Source organism: Lathamus discolor, chromosome Z (genome assembly GCF_037157495.1).
Source record: "Lathamus discolor isolate bLatDis1 chromosome Z, bLatDis1.hap1, whole genome shotgun sequence".
Classification (NCBI taxonomy): Eukaryota; Metazoa; Chordata; class Aves; order Psittaciformes; family Psittacidae; genus Lathamus; species Lathamus discolor.
Genome location: NC_088909.1, coordinates 44382245 through 44398985, shown reverse-complemented (window position 1 = coordinate 44398985; position 16741 = coordinate 44382245). Strand labels below are relative to the sequence as shown.

The following is a 16741-nucleotide window of genomic DNA, read 5'->3' as shown; positions in this document are numbered from 1 at the left end:
TGTATCTAAATTTTTGTGGGCCAAAAATGCATTTCCTCATTGGCTCTGTACCCCAGAATTAACTGCTCATGCTCCTTGCCATTTACCTAGATTATGCACCTCAGCTTCATGTGCCTCACAGATGTACAAAAGTGTTGTGATGAAGATGGCAGTTGACAGTAGGTAAATGGACACACAAAGCAATGAGGTTAGTGGCTTTATATTGTTTTGAGTTGCCTTTTTTTTCCCCCTCTTAATTTCTCTCAGTACCTTAGTCTCCACTTGGTGTTCAGTTTCTCAGAACTGATGAATTATTACAGATGGCTTCTTACTGAGCTGCACACGTAAGAGCTGTCATCGTCTTGACTCCCTTCCATAAAGACACAGTTCTCTCTCCTTCCCTGCTTCACTTTCCCTCTGTGCCTCCCTCAGGGCCCTCCTCTGTGTTAACTCCCTCTTAGCATAATATCACCTCATCTGGTATTACCTGGCCTTCTTCCAAATTACTTAAATTTCCAAACCATCCTTGTAGGTCCATTGCATTATTTCTCAGTCTTCACTGGTGTTTCTGGCACCACCCCGTATACTCTGATTTGCAGATGTCATTAGTACATTTTCAGTTCCCTTTTACAGGTACTGAAGAAGTTAGAGAAGATGGGACTCCCCAGTTTATACCTTTGCACAGCTTACCACCTTGTTTACTGTATTGTGGTATAATGTCTAAGTATGAGTAAGTCAGTTAAATTTGAAAATAATTGTTGATGAATTTGAAATTTGAAAATAATTGTTCATAAGATACTTGATGTTTCTACTGGAATGTATTCAGTGAATGCAACATCACCTGTTTTGTTTGGGTGATGTCAGGGTAGTCAGGGCTGGTCACTGGTGACCTGAAGACATCTAGTTGGTGGGCTATAAAAGTGCTACACAGCAGGCAACAGCATACAATTGGGTTCATTGGCCGTTTTACCCTAAAATCAAATCCCCCTGACGTGCACGCTCTTCCCCATCTTTCCCTCATCACCCACCAAGGTCCAGGTCCCTGAGCAAAAGCAATCCCACGCGTGGGTTTGCCTTTACCTGAAGCAGGAATAACCCAGACTGTCTTCCCCAGCAAATTCTTCATGTGCACCACAGGAACTTTATCCCCTTCTACAGTATGTAAAAGTTCTGACTGGGCTGGGCCAGCCCTTTTGGCAGATCCTCTGGTGTTGGCCAACCAGGTGGCCTTTGGTAAGTGTGTATCCCAATGCTTGAAAGTTCCCCCACCCATTGCTCTCAGTGTAGTTTTTAACAGCCCAGTGTACTGTTCGATTTTCCCAGAGGCTGGTGCATGGTAGGGGATGTGATATACCCACTCAATGCCATGCTCTTTGGCCCAACTGTCTATAAGCTTGTTCTGGAAATGAGTCCCATTGTCTGACTCAGTTCTCTCTGGGGTGCCGTGTTGCCGCAACATTTGTTTCTCAAGGCCCAGGATAGTGTTCCAGGCAGTGGTGTGGGGCGCAGCGTATGCTTCCAGCCATCCGCTGGTTGCTTCCACCATAGTAAGCACGTGGTGCTTGCCTCTGCGGGTTGGTGGCAATGTGATATAATCAATCTTCCAGGCCTCCCCATATTTGTACTTCAGCCATCATCCTCCATACCAAAGAGGCTTTAACCGTGTAGTTTGCTTAATTGCAGCACATTTCACACTCGTGAATAACCTGGGCAATAGTGTCCACCTGTCAATCACGAGCCCGTCTATATGTTGCATCTCTGCCCTAATGGCCTCAAGTGTCATGGGCCCACTGGACCAAAGATAATTCACCTTTGTGTTGCCAATCTAAGCCCATCTGAGCCACTTCAATCTTAGCAGCTTTATCCACTCGTTGATTGTTCTGGTGTTCCTCAGTGTCCCAACTCTTGGGTACATGAGCACCTACACGGCGTACCTTCACCACCAGGTTCTGCACCCGGGCAGCGATATCTTGCAACAGTGCAGATGGGTTTACCTCTGTGTTGCCAGTTGCTCTGCTTCCGTTGCTGCAACCACCCCCACAGCGCATTTGTCACCATCCATGAGTCAGTGTAGAGATAAAGTACTGGCCACTTTTCTCGTTCAGCAATGTCCAGGGCCAGCTGGATGGCTTTCACCTCGGCAAACTGACTCGATTCACCCTCTCCTTCAGCAGTTTCTGCAACTTGTCATCGAGGACTCCACACAGCTGCCTTCCATCTCCGATGCTTTCCCACAGTACGGCAGGACCCATCAGTAAACAAGGCATACTGCATTTCACTTTCTGACAGTTTGTTATATGATGGGGCCTCTTCAGCGCACATCACCTCCTCCTCTGGTGACATTCCAAAATCTTTGCCCTCTGGCCAGTCCATGATGACTTCTAGAATTCCTGGATGACTAGGATTTCCTGTTCGAGCTCGTTGTGTAATTAGTGCAGCCCATTTACTCCATGTAGCATCAGTTGCATGATGTGTAGAGGAGACCCTGCCTTTGAACATCCAGCCCAGCACAGGCAGACAGGATTCCAGGAGGAGCTGTGCTTCAGTGCCAGTCACTTCTGAAGCAGCTCAACCCCCTTCATAGGCTGCCAGTATCTCTTTCTCAGTTGGGGTATAGCTGGCCTCAGATCCTTTGTATCCCTGACCCCAAAAGCTGAGGGGTCGACCTTGAGTCTCCCCTGGAGCTTTCTACCAGAGGCTCCAGGTAGGACCATTTTCCCCAGCTGCGGTGTACAGTACATTTTTTACATCTGGCCCAGTCCAGACTGGTCCAAGGGCTACTGCATGAACTATCTCGCGTTGAATTTGCTCAAAGGCTCATTGTTGCTCAGGGCCCCATTTAAAATCATTCTTCTTCCGGGCCACATGATAGAGAGGGCTTACAATTGAACTGTAATTTGGGATGTGCATTCTCCAGAACCCCACAACACCCAAGAAAGCTTGTGTTTCTTTCTTACTCATTGGTGGAGACATTGCTGTTATCTTGTTGATCACATCTGTGGGGATCTGGTGACTTCTGTCTTGCCATTTTATTCCCCAAAAAATTGAATCTCCTGTGCAGGTCCCTTGACCTTACTCCATTTTATGACAAAACCGGCTTTCAGCAGGGTTTGGATTATTTTCTTCCCTTTCTCAAAAACTTCTTCCGCTGTATCGCCCCACACAGTAATGTCATCAATGTATTGCAGATGTTCTGGAACTTGCCCGTGTTCCAATGCAGTCTGGATCAGTACATGACAGATGGTAGGGCTGTGTTTCCACCCCTGGGGCAGTTGGTTCCAAGTGTACACCCCTGTGTACCCTGGACACCCCTCCAAGTAAAAGCAAACTGTGGCCTGCACTCTGCTGCAAAAGGAATTGAGAAAAATGCATTGGCAATATCAGTTGTGGCATACCACTTGGCTGCCTTTGACTCCAGCTCATACTGAAGTTCTAGCATGTCCAGTATGGCAGCCCTCAAGGGTAGTGTGACTTCATTCAGGACACGATAGTCTGTTGTTAATCTCCACTCTCCGTTAGACTTTCGCACTGGCAATGTGGGGCTATTAAAGGGTGAGCGGGTCCTACTGGTCACTCCTTGGTTCTCCAGTCTATGGATCAGCTTATGGATGGGCATCGGGGAGTCTCGGTTGGTGCGATATTGCCGCTGGTGCACTGTTGTGGTTGCGATTGGCACTCGTTGTTCTTTGACCTTCAGCAACCCCATAACAGAAGGATCCTCTGAGAGACTAGGTAAGGTGGACAGCTGCTCAATTTCCTCTGTCTCCAAAGCAGCAATACCAAAAGCCCATTGGTACCCTTTTGGGTCTTTGAAGTACCCTCTCCTGGGGTAGTCTATGCCAAGGATGCATGGAGCCTCTGGACCAGTCACAATGGGGTGCTTTTGCCACTTCCTCCCAGTCAGGCTGAATTCAGCCTCCAGTACAGTCAACTCTTGGGATCCTCCTGTCACTCCAGAAATACAAATGGGTTCCATCCCTCGACAGCTTGGTGGCATCAGGGTGCACTGTGCACCGGTATCTACTAGAGCCTTACACTTCTGTGGGACTGATGTGCCAGGCCATCTGATCCACACAGTCCTGTAAATCCAGTTGTCCCCTACCTCCACCTGGCTGGAGGCAGGGTCCCTCTAATAGTGATCACAACGTTGGACACTTAATGTCTTGTAGAAAGGGATTAGTTTTCTTTATCACAGGAGCTGTAGTACAATCAGCTCTTCCGCTCCATCTGGGAACCTGCTCACCAGAGACTGAAGCTGCAGCTTTCATGGGATGATCATCCTTGACCTTTGTTCTCCTCTTCAGTTCACTCACCCGTTCCTCCAGAGCTGAGGTAGGTTTCCCATCTCACTTTGTCATGTCTTCTCTGTGATCCCACAGGTAAAACCATAGAGTGGCCTGTGGTGTATACCTCCTATGCCTTCTCTCTTGAGCAGTAGAGTGCCTTTTGTTAATAGCTGAGACGTGTGTTGGTATACGTGGGGAGCTTGATAGATCGATCATCTCTCAATTGTTTGAACTCCTGAGACAGTTTTTCCACAGCTGAAATGATGGAAGGGGTGAGATTGTCTTCAAATTCTCTGAGTTGACAAATCATTTCATCCACTGTTGTTGGTGCTACGTCATTCCATGTTATTGCTGCCAATGAGTGGGCATATGATGATGGTGCATTCCATGTAAATTTCCACCACATGGGATGTGCACATTCGACTTCATCTGAATCTATGCATGCATTCCCGGCATCTGGCCTGCGATAGATCATCTCTACAATAGCTGATTCCCTCAGAGACTGGATGCCTTTCTCTAGAGTAGTCTACTTGGCCGAACGACTCATAACATCATCCTTGTATGGAAACCTTTCTTTCACAGCTGCCAAGAGCTGCCTCCAAAGGCTGAGGGACAGTTTCTCTTTTGCAATTGCTTTGTCAGTTCCCCCTTCCCTGGCAAATGATCCCAGTTGCTTGGCTTCCCTACCTTCTAGTTCATGACTGTTGGCCCCATTGTCGCAGCATCAGAGCAACCAGGTGATGATGTGCTCCCCTGGATGATGGGTAAAATCTTTTCGCGTGTTCCATAGCTTGGTTGAGGTCCAGGCTCAAGAAGCTACCCCTTCTTCTTCTTCTTCCTCTGATTCACGTAATAATAACTCCTGATCAGATGCTGTTCTGGATAGTAAGTGGATTGTTTCTTCATCTTTCTTCTTTCTTGGCTCTTTTTTCTTTTCCCCTTCTATACAGGGGCAACTGATATTGGCATGAATTTGTCCTCTGGTTTAGCTGCAGTGATTAGCACTGTGGTTGGAGTGGCTGCAGTCTCTGTTGTTGGGGTTTGGGTAGCTGCTGTACTTGTCACTGGGGTTGGTGTAGCTGCTGTGCTTGGAGCTGGAGTAGCTGCGCTGTCTGTTGCAGTCGGAGTTTGAGTAGCTACTGCAGTTGTCACTGGGGTTGGTGTAGCTGCTGTACTTGGAGTTTGAGTAGCTGCATTATCTGTTGTAGTCAGAGTTTGAGTAGCTGCTCTACTTGTCACTGAGGCTGGTGTAACTGCCGTATTTGGAGTTGGAGTAGCTGCATTGTTGGTTGCTTTGCCATCAGATCCAGAGCCATTTTTTTCCTTTTGAAGGTGCTGGATGGTGTTAAAAAGGGCTCTGTAAGCATATGCCAAGCCCCAGCATGTTGCCATGATTTGTCTCTGTCTGGTATGACCAGGATGACAACACACCTCATTTAAGTGTTTTACTAATTCTTCTGGATTTTGCACTTGTTCAGTGGTGATGTTCCAAAGTGCTGGAGGGGCCCAGTGGACTAGATACTTGCCCATACTGTCCCACACACCCTGCCACTCATAACTGTCCAGCCTTGGGGAAAATCTCTTGGTCCTCCTATATTGTCGTCTAACCCTAGACAATTGTGCCTGACAATACATATTAATAAAATTCAGTGGAAGCCAATATGGTTGAATGATTAGAGCACTGATCTGGGAAATGAAACATCTGGCTTCCAGTGGCAGGTCTGCCATTCCTACCATGTGTGACGTTTGCAGAAGAAAAACAATCTCATTTATTCTTGTCTATGGAAAGAAGTAGCATTACCCATTTCTGCAAAGTGTTTATATGGTAATTCTCATGTAAAGATTTTTAAGTATTATTAATTTTACTGTTTGACTCAGCTGAGGAAATCCCTCGGGTCCTTAACTAGTAGCATGTGGTGTTTGCAGGCTTTACTTCAGAAGAGTTGACCATGATGAGCCTCCCAACTCTGTCTTTAAATCATATAATTGTTTGGGTTGGAAAGGACTTTAAAGATCATCTAGTTTCCTGATGTAATGTTATTATCAGTGTTACTTGGAAGGTCAGACTAAATGACGTAGGCTCCAAGAATATGAAGTTATCTGGGTTCTTTTGTCATTGTTCTGGGGAGATGTTGTAGGATGCTGTTTGGTTTGTTGCTGGGTTTTCTTTTAGTGTAACATGTAAATTGCATCAGTTAAATGCTACTGTGCTGTTTGGTTTTACCTAGTTGAGAAACTTAAGTGAATTGAGGACTTTTTCTTAAATTTCTGCCCATGTAATATTTTTTTTTAACTGTTTACAAGACAGTAGTATAATTCTGTCACACTGGGTGGGGAAGAGTGTCCAGTCTTCTCGTAGTCTATGGAGAATGTGGAGGAGGGTGTAATAATTTCAAAGTGAATAATTGAGACTCATGAGAGAAATAGCTCCTTTCTGTGTGTAAGGATTAGAACCCCAAAACCAGTTCAGATAGAAATTAAGTTACAATGTGTAAGGTCTGCTGAGACTTCAGATGGCTGGGTTGTTCCCATCTCCATACATTCTGCCTGTGGCTGAGGAGTGGGTTCAGCAGAATGGTTGGTTCTCACAGTTTCCATCATTTTTGTTGGCAGTTCAAGTCTATTAGTTGATACTCACATAGCTGAGGATGTAAAACAAAACTTTATTTTCCCTTGTCTGTTTGTGCTGCATCTTTTACCAGTATGTAGTTCTGGGATATGTGATAACACTGGAACTGTTGTCAATAACACTGCAAAAATGTGCATGAGTTGTGCAGAAAGTTGTTTATGTTCATATAAAACATTATTGCCTAGAGCCATCTGATTTATACTGTCCTCGAATTCTTTTTCAAATCTCTTATTTTCTGATTTTGTAATGTAATGGAACATTTGCTATTAATTAGAAAAAAACGTTAACATCCTTACTCAAAGAAAAGCAGCTAGCTTAAGTCTCAGGAAACTCAAGTATGTTAACTTGGAACAGGGTGGTCTAATTCACTGCACCATTTGCAAACAAAGTCCATACAATGTGCCATGAGAACTTTTGGGTTGGGCAGGTGAATACAATGGAGCAAATGTAAGCCCTGCAGCTGGATGTCTCTCTAGGTGCTTGTACACAGGCTGATAGGGGCTGTATGAGCTGTTGTTGATGTGTCATCATATGAACAGGAGGAGACGGCAGAATCTGATTCAGGGATATGGCTGGTGGGCAGCATTGAAATATAAGGCCAGCCACTTCTACTTTCATAGAGGGCTATAAAAGAGGTGTTATGCACCTTCTGTCACCACTGGTTCTCTGCTGCTGAGACTGCAGTAGATATCAGTCTCAGTTAACAAGATTAACAGGATGGGAGATCTCAGTTAACAGGATTAAAGAGCACTACAAATTACATTTACAGAAATATTCTGCTGGAGTTATTTGAGGAGGTGAGTTTAAAAATCTTACATAGTTGGTGGACCCAATCTGAGGAACCATTTCTTCCCTTCCTACCTCACAGCTCCCTTCCTTCAAGTAACAGCTGCAGTTGAATTTGGATGTAGGTACGTGGTATGTTAGGAATGTGAAAAATTGCACTAAAATTTACATATCCTTGATAGCTAGACCACACTGTATATGCAATTACACTTTTATGATTACAGTTTCTTTGACGTTGTCATGGTTCAAGTGCAGTCAGTAACTCAGACCCACACAGCCCACTCGCTCACTCCCCATGTCCTCCCCTCCCCCCCCCCAACTCCTGAAGGGATGGGGAGGAGAATCAAAAGAATGTAACTCCCACAGGTTGAGATAAGAACAGTCCAGTAACTAAGGTATAACACAAATCAATACTGCTACCACCAATGATAATAATGATAAGGGAAATAACAAGGGAACAGAATACAATACCACCTGTCAATACCCAGCCCAAACGAGCAGTAAACCTGCCCTTCCAGGTAACTCTCAGTTTACATCCTGGGCATGATGTGCTGTGGTATGGAATACCTCTTTGGTCAGTTTGGGTCAGGTGTCCTGTCTCTGCTTCCTCTTGGCTTCCCCTCCTCCCTGGCAGAGCATGAGACTCACAAAGTCCTTGGTCAGACCAAACATTTGAGCAGTGACTAAAAACATTGGTGTTATCAGCACTGTTCCCAGGCCGAAAGTCGAAAACGCAGCACTGCACCAGCTACTAAGAGGGAGAAAAAATGACTGCTACTGCTGAACCCAGGACAGACGTGAAAAGAGGACAGCTGGACTGGAGCTTGTTCTATCTCCACTGTGGAAGTTTGGTGGAATATGTTTTTTATAAACTTGTCTCTCAATCCAGGCTTTAGACATAGTTCTTTCAAAGTGTGTGCTGAGGGAGGTTGACACCTTTTTACTCTAGCAATATACAATGTATATCACTAGGTTTTTATTTAGAGTGGCACAGACTTTCAAATACTCTGGTTCTGGAACCTTGGAACAAGAGATTGCTTGTTTTCCCTCTTTTTCTGGGTCAAATCCATTTATTTTTTTTTTTTCCTCTTTGTAACAGTGGATGTTTGGCTTCCTACTGGTTAGATTGCCTTATAGAGGTGTGAGAGCAACTAAGTTGGTAGGAAGGTATATGCCATTGTAAGCCCTAAATAAAAGCAAAGTCATAGCTGTAGCAGCCTGTAGCTCTTTTACACTTCTATTTGATGAGACTGCAAGAGTGCTTTGCACAGTGCTTTGAGATATGCTGTGACTGAAATTGAACTGTGTCTGCAGCATTAAGTTGAGACCACAAAGTAAGGGTTGCTTTGGAAGGAAACTGTCGGCTTGCTTTTAGTTTGTTACCCAGTCCTACCTCCCTCAGAAATTTCAACACCTGCATGGCTAGAAGGAGTCCCAGTACAGTCTTAGGTTTGCTTAGAAAAAATGAGTAGACAGTTACGCATATGTTTCAGAATCATTTGTATGATGCCAAGAGATTTTTTTTGTCTGTGTCCTAGGGCCTGCAGTGAGATTTCCTCCAGTATGGAAATAGTAGGGCCTTTGGTGGGATTAGAGGGAGAGTAGGAGGAATGGTGATGGTGTAGTTCTGTTGGTAGCACAGTGAGCAGAGAATGCTATCCTGCATTCCCAGGAGTGCAGAGAGAGCAGGAGGAGGGATGCTGCCATTTGTCTGATCATGGTTTGATTTGTGGACACTGAATGATTGCTGCTTCTATCCAGGTAGTCACTTCAGCTGTGCTGCTTGTAATTCAGTGAGAGCTATGCGACTTGATTCAAGCTTAGCTGTTGTAAAATGACAGTTTCGTGTAAAACTCAGTGTGGGTATTCAGCCTGGGTCCATCTAATGACAAATTCATCTTCCAAGAGTCAGATGAGACATCTGAGGTGTAGCTGTGTATGAAGGACAGCCAGCAGTACCTTCCAGTGTAGGCCCTGGAACAGACAAAATGCTTCTTTATTATTTGAAAGTGGATTTAGAAACATGGGGTGGGGTTGGGAGGAGCAAGCACCTTACTGCAGAGTCAGATTGTGCTTGTGGAAAAAATAAAAGTAAAAAGGTTACTTTTTAATATTGCTGCTGTTTTCCAGCAGTAACACGTTTTAGATTCAGCCTTTGCTGTTGTAAATCTGATCCTTGTCACAAAGGTTTTTTTTTTAAATACTTGTTTATCAACTTCACTTTTTAGAAAGAGACTTTGGGATTTTGTGCTCTCTGGGGCTTAGGTATCTGTGGCAGCTGAGTGCCATTTCTGATGCATACGCAACATTCCAGCTGAAATAGGCCGAAATGGCCTCTACAGATAGACGTTATTAATTGCTCTCTGCAATTAGGTATATAGCTGCACTGGTGGATAAAAGCAGGAGGGAGAGGGTTAATTCTGTCCTCAGAGGAACCACAGGACTGATTGGAAACAGCTGCTGTACTGCAGGCTCTGGTCTGTACAGGGCGATGCAGTGGTGAGCATGCCAGCTTTGGTGATGAGAAGAATGGTATGTAGTGACATTAATAAACAATTCAGAGTGGAAAAGACATGGAAAAGTGTCCTAGGCCTTGATCCCTGAGAGAGGAAAAGTCATAATAGGCAGGAGCAAAGAAAGGGAGAGTTCAGGCTGAAACTGCAGACTGGACAGCAGCATGCAGCCACCTGCATTCTCTTGACCTCTCTGTGTGGACTCAAGGCTTACAGTAAAGTCAATGTGGTATAGTGTCTGTGTAGCTTAGATACTAAAACAGTAGAACTGTGTTAATGGCATGCTTAGCTGAGCTAGATGGCTCTTTTAGAAAGTGCAGGAATGATACTTACGATGGATGCTAGGTGTATGTGGCAGTGATTCACCAAAACTGCACTCTTCTTTTGGCAATTGTTGAAATAGGAGTGAAAATAGGAGTGTGGTTTGTTGATGCCAGTAACCCAAGAGTCAAATTATCCACACCTCTGTAGGATATGAATAATTTTGGCAGTTGTCATCTCTGGTATGTACCATGATGATGTCACTTGAAAGTGACTTTTTTTTAGTTCTGTTATGTGTAGAGACATGTCTTGTGTTTCTGCTTACATACTGATAGTTGTTACCAGCATTCATACACAAAACCTTTCAAAGTGCTTGTGTCTGCACTTTGAGCTGATGCTTACATCTGTGACTGACAATACCTGTTAAAGCCCCCAAAATACTTCAGCTTAACCTGGAGCCTACCCATTTCATAGGGGTGTTAATGCCTTTCCCACCGCTTTCTCCAAAGAGACACATTTTTTTCCTGCAGTTAATACAGTTAGCTGAGAAGGAGGAGGGGGAAACCAACTTTGAACAACTCAGCACGAAAGACCATGGAATATACCCCAGAGATATATTTGAGAATACAAGAACTGCTTATGTACAGGCTAGATTGACCCACACGTTAGTATAGCAGAGACCAGTGACGTAATTTAGGTGGCTGACTGTGAAAAATGGTTAGCCACGACAGCTGTGCAGCCAAGCACTGTCCCACCGTAATGTCTCGAGCTCCAGAACTGTAAAACTGCTGCTATAAAAGGCAAAGGAAGGGGTCAGAAATGAAAGACATCTGTTAGATTAAGGCATGTCATCCTCAGATGATAAGGGGAGAAAAAGGGTCATATGTTTTGAGAGAGCATTATGAGTTCATGAATGATATGAAGAAGATCAGAAATTATCCTTGAGGTGCTGAACATGCAAGCAATACCAGAGAAGCATTACAAATACGTAGCCAGTTCTTTTTTCAGCTTTTGTGATTTACCATTCATGGAGGCAGGATGCTGAACTCTCAGCCTGTGGTCTGGCTTGATACAGCACTTCTTAAGTACGCTCCTTGAACCAGGAAACTTGCTTTAAAGTGGAGAAAATATGATCCTATGTAGTTTTCACTGATGTTTCTTCAATTAGATTGGTTATTTTTGTGTTATTAAAATTGCATTGAAAATATAAATATGTCAAGATTTTAGAGAAAAAAGGAACTCTTACTTTCATTCTACTAAATTATGTGAGTAATGTGCCACATGCTAAGTAGAGGTACAAATCAAAGTGCTGAGTGAGTAAGGAACATGCTTGGTGAAGAGTTAACACAGGATGGTTTTAGCTTTGGTATCAACAAGTATTTGGGCTGCTGTAATGTGCAGGCGTGAAAAATAATCTATGTGTTAAATGAATTAATACAGTGTTGATCCTTTTCTGTCAGGTCACTTAGCAGGACTAAAATATTTGCCCTACTTTAAAAATATAAGGAGGTACCATATTGTGTTCTTCTTAAGATTAATGTTCCTATATAGAAAGAAGGGAGAATAAGATTTATTCCCTGAACCTTATGTAGATTTACAGCTGTGCCAGTTACTGCGTGAAAACTCTTTGAGCCATGTTCTCAGTAAGTCTTTCTTTTTTCTGTGTTAGTGAAAGTGGTCATAAGAAGGCTGAAGACATTTTGAAGTGTAGAGTGGGATTTGTGACACATACTATGCGTTTAAATTATAGTCTTGTCATGACCCCTAATTTTCTTTCATATATGCACATATGTGGGCATGCATTTGTATGATATAAACATAAAAAAAAAATATTCAGTGCTTTAGAAGTAACTTCCTGTGCTGTCCTGATTTCCTTAGAAGTTTAGTAAAGTTTTTTGTGTTATTGTTTGACGATTTAAAGCAAACAAAATTGCATTCAGGGAGAGAATGATGATCTCATGGGGTGTGCACTTTTTATGGAACTGTGTTGTGGACTCATAAATATCTATGCAACTCCTGTTTATTTAATCAGATTTCATGGGTGAAATATGGGGTCAAATTTGGCATTCATAGCACAAGATAAGAAGTAAGCTTGCCTTGGACTTGGGAGAGACAGGCATATAATAGTGGAAATACTATGTAAATTAATCTCAAAATATTAGAGCAGTTGCTATTTTTAAGTTGACTGAACTGTTCAACCTTGCTAATTATAAGCATCTGCATTTTCAGTAAGTGCAATGAAATTTTGAGTGTGTGTATATAACCAGTGAAGACTAATTGTCCAGTAGATGGTCTAAACCATTTAAATTTTAACTTTAATTCCTTTACAGGGAAATTGCAGGGGAAAGTTCATGTAAAAGGAGTAGTCTTAACTAAATTCACCATAGTCTGGTTAGAAAGTAGCTTTTCCATCTGAGGAAATTTTTGACATTTCAGAAAATTGGTAAGCACTTTTTCCTGGTGAACAAGGGATATGTTCTTTGGGTTTTGGATTTTGTTGTTGGTTGTTTGGTTTTTTTTTTACATCAGTTGGAAAAGAAAACAGGCATCCTCACTTGAAGAAGAACTAAAGCTCATCTGCCAGGTCCCTGCATCTGAATTAGTAATACAGAGAACAGAAATGAGGAGGGGGTAGAAGTTACGAGGAGCTCTTTCTGGAAGGAGAAGTTACATGAAACAGATTTAATCTTGTACCAGGATTTGCCAGACACCTTTTCCCACCCATGAGTTTTGGAGACAGAATTGTGAACTGGGTTGAATTCTAGCCATTACATTTGTGAATGACTTAATTTGGTTAGCTTCAGGTTTGTAATACTGGCTACTTGTATATTTGAATTACTTTTGATGCTGTCTTTACAAATTACTGTCACCCATTGACTCGTTCTGGTATCGTTTTGTGATGCTACAGACACTTGATTCTGTGCAAATTTTACAGCTACTTGCTTTTATATTTGGAGAAGCCCACTAAATAAATGGCTGAAAAAGTATGAAGCCATGATACTACAGGCAAAGACATGGTGGTGGGTTTAGTCCATGCACAACAAAAGAAAATTCTTCTGTTGAATGGAATAACATATCCAGGTGTTACTCAAATACTAAAAAACCTATCTAAGTAAATTCCTATTCAGTAAACAGATTGAAGCGTGCCAGGTGTGCAGTCTTGTCTGTGTTGGTGCAATTTATGATAAACATTCATCAATGTTTATTTTTATCTTTTTAGATGTTTGTGTACTGGAGGTTCCATTGCTTAAAATACAAGCCGTATTAGACACTTGGAAAGAAAAATACATTCATGCAGTTCAATTTCTTTCCAAAAGTCTGGTTCAAAAATTGTGTGTCTTTGTGTTGTCTGCTTCCTTTTAGAGGTAGTCAGTATCAGGCAGGATTTTGAGGCATCATGCAGACATCTTGCATACAATTTTCTGGTGGTTAGCACCAGATATAAACATAACTAGTATCAGCCGGAGGATAACAGGGTGGTGGAGGGCATTTTCAGGTTCTTAGTCCTCCAACTCACTGCTTTGGTCTTGCAGAAGAAACCCCAAACGTGGTTTTCTCTAGTGCAATTTTTTCATTCATGTTTTTCCAAAAAGAGGAAGAGGTTTTAAGTGGAATTCTTTAATAAGAGATGTATTTCAAGAATTACACCATAGAGGGCAAGAACTTGGACAGACCTATGGACTCTTTTTAGAAAGGAGTTTGTCAGGATAGAATGTAGAAATTGTGCTTGAGATTTTTCTTTATTTAACATGCTTTCATCAAGAATTGGAGTTAGCTGTTTATCTAAATATAAAAAAACAAGGACTAGTTCCTGACGTACTAAAACCCAGCTAAGCAGATGCTTTTTTAGCTTTTTATGATACAGACTTTAACTGTGTTGTAGTAACTTTATGAAACTTTTCTTTGTACCATGCTCATTCATAAAGCTGATTCATCACAGAGCATTATCACGGCTGTATTCTGCAACAGTGATTGTTTTCTATCGAGTTTGTTGATATAATTTCCATAATAATATCCAGTGCAATGGGAAACTCAAGAGGCAGTAATGTTGCAAGCAGTTTGTGATCCATTTGCAAAGCTTTCAGTAAAATTAGTCAGCTTTTCCCTGGTGTATTGACCAGGTAATAAGAAAGAGTAGGCAATGAATGATGCAGAGCTTGAGAAATGTGGAAATGCCAAAGTGCGCTGGATGCTCCTTGTGAGTGAAATACTCGAAGATAATATTTACAAAGGTTTGTGGCATGTAGCTAGAGGGAAAATGTGATAGTTTCCTGCAGGAACTGAAGTTACAGTAGCATAAGTAATTTTCCTGACTAGGGATTTGTATTAAGTTTGAGGAAATGAATTCCCACTGGAAAAAATGCACATCCAATTTTGAACTGGCTGGATGGTAAAGATTGATAAGCAGAAGAACTGAGATCTGCCTAAAGTGGCATGTCTCACCGAGAGGACAGTCACTTGCACTAAGAATTGACCTGCAGCAGTGAGACACTGACCTGAGTATATAGCAGGGACAAGTCTTGAGGTTTACAGCCAGGAGTGTTGTTGGTAAACCATATACAACTTGAGTGTAGTTTATAGCATGTTATCTTTCTAAAAACATTAAAAAAAATTGTTACTGATATTTTTTTGAAGTGAGGAGGTCATTGGAAACATCAGCTAATTCTCTGCTTGTTCTTCACCTACCCCAAAGAATGTGTGAGTGGTGGGTGCAATTCCAGGTGCAGAGGACTCTGGGAGGAGTGGTCATCAGAAGCCCTGTGGGGAGGGGGTGGCTGATGGCCTGAGGTTGAAGAAGCAGCGAGGGGACTATGGAGCTCTCAGAGATGCAGCTAATTTTGAAATGATGGAAGTAATTAAGAACTGAAATGAATGTACTTTGTTAATCAAGCACATGCTTATCCAGGGAATTTTGCTGCTACAACTGGGGGCTCTAAAGTTGTTGGGATGCTTTTAAAACTAATTTTAGAACTGTAGGTTCGGAACCTACATATTGGACATTCTAATAAAGCACTTAAGAGTATGAGTTGAGAAAGACTGGTAAGATGTTTTCTTTTTGTAAGTATCAAACAATTGGACAAATACATCCTAGGGGGGTTTGGAGGGGTTGTTTCTGTGGTTTTTGTTTGGTGGTTTTTGTTTGGTTTTTTCCTTGCTAAAGCATCAGATTTTGGTTTATGTCAGAAGCAGGGTGCTGGATGTGGTGAATCAATGATTCGACCTGACAATACAAATTTTATTTCTGTGAATTTATGGTGACAACAGATCATGTGACTTGTGCTAGAGACAAAAGATCCATGTATCACTTTAAGTACAGCTTTGCTGCTAGTCCACAGTCTTATCTTTGGAAATCAAAAATAATTTTCTGGTTGAGAAGTTTTGAAAAGAGCTCAAGAACCATGGGATCCTTTTTTTAAATCATTATTATATTAGAATAATAAGTAGTATGTAATTTTTGAGTGGTGATTTCTGTTTCGAAAGATCTGGATTGTTCTCAAGTCAAAAGAGGCTGAAGTTGAATGAGCAAGTTGGAAAACAAGTCAATGTAGACGAGCTTACACCCTGTCTGTTGTATCCAGCACTAGAATGTGAGTCACTTTAATGATAAATGCAGGTGATTGATGAGGTTCATTCTTGGGATGAGTTTTCCACTCCTATCTTTCCTGAGGGAAAAATGGTATGCCCGTCATCTGGGTAGTGGTCCTTGCAAACTGGAAAGGAGCAGAGGGAGGGGTTTTGGCATCCTGAGATTTGCAAGGGTTAAGTATCTGCACTGAACATCACTGTTCTTCTCCTTTCTTTTTCTCCAGTTGTGTTGGGCAGAAGGGGAGATAGAAAAATGTTGGTCTGTTTCCTCTTCCTGTCAATTTGCCTTACTTAAATTAGATTGAGAATAATTGTAAGGAGGGTAGGAATGCTAAATTCAGTTTACTGAAGTGGGACCAAATCCTGCCCAGTATGGACATGGAAGCCTCCCTTCCCTCATAATGGTGTATTAACGCCAAATTTTTAATTTTTCTTTTTTTTTTTTTATTTTTTTTTTTACTTGAAGGCTGCAGTTGCAGACTATGTGTTCAGACTAAGTTGAAATTAAGACTATATTTTGTCCTAAGCATGGTCTCCTCACCACCCATTTCCGTCTCCTGTATTGGTGTTTGCTCTCTCACTGGGAGTGCAAATGGCAACAGGTTCCTTCTGTGGAGACCAAATCCAGGGCTGAGCATTCATACATGTTGAAAAGCCAAGTAAGAGTCTATTGGTGTGGACATGTGGGCTGGCCTGCACTG

At 42.3% G+C, this 16741-nt stretch overlaps 1 protein-coding gene across 5 annotated transcripts in view; it reads left to right on the top strand.

The window, feature by feature from the left end:
- MCC (MCC regulator of WNT signaling pathway) overlaps nucleotides 1-16741 on the top strand; it is a 221468-nt gene that overhangs the window by 122082 nt on the left and 82645 nt on the right. Inside the window, exon 2 of one of the 5 annotated variants that reach the window (XM_065663561.1) lies at nucleotides 91-187. The exons of the other annotated variants lie outside the window; for them this stretch is intronic. Within the exon in view, the coding sequence (XP_065519633.1) occupies nucleotides 167-187 (21 nt within the window). The 5' untranslated portion in view covers nucleotides 91-166. The remainder of the gene's footprint in view (nucleotides 1-90; nucleotides 188-16741) is intronic. 5 annotated transcript variants of the gene reach the window in all.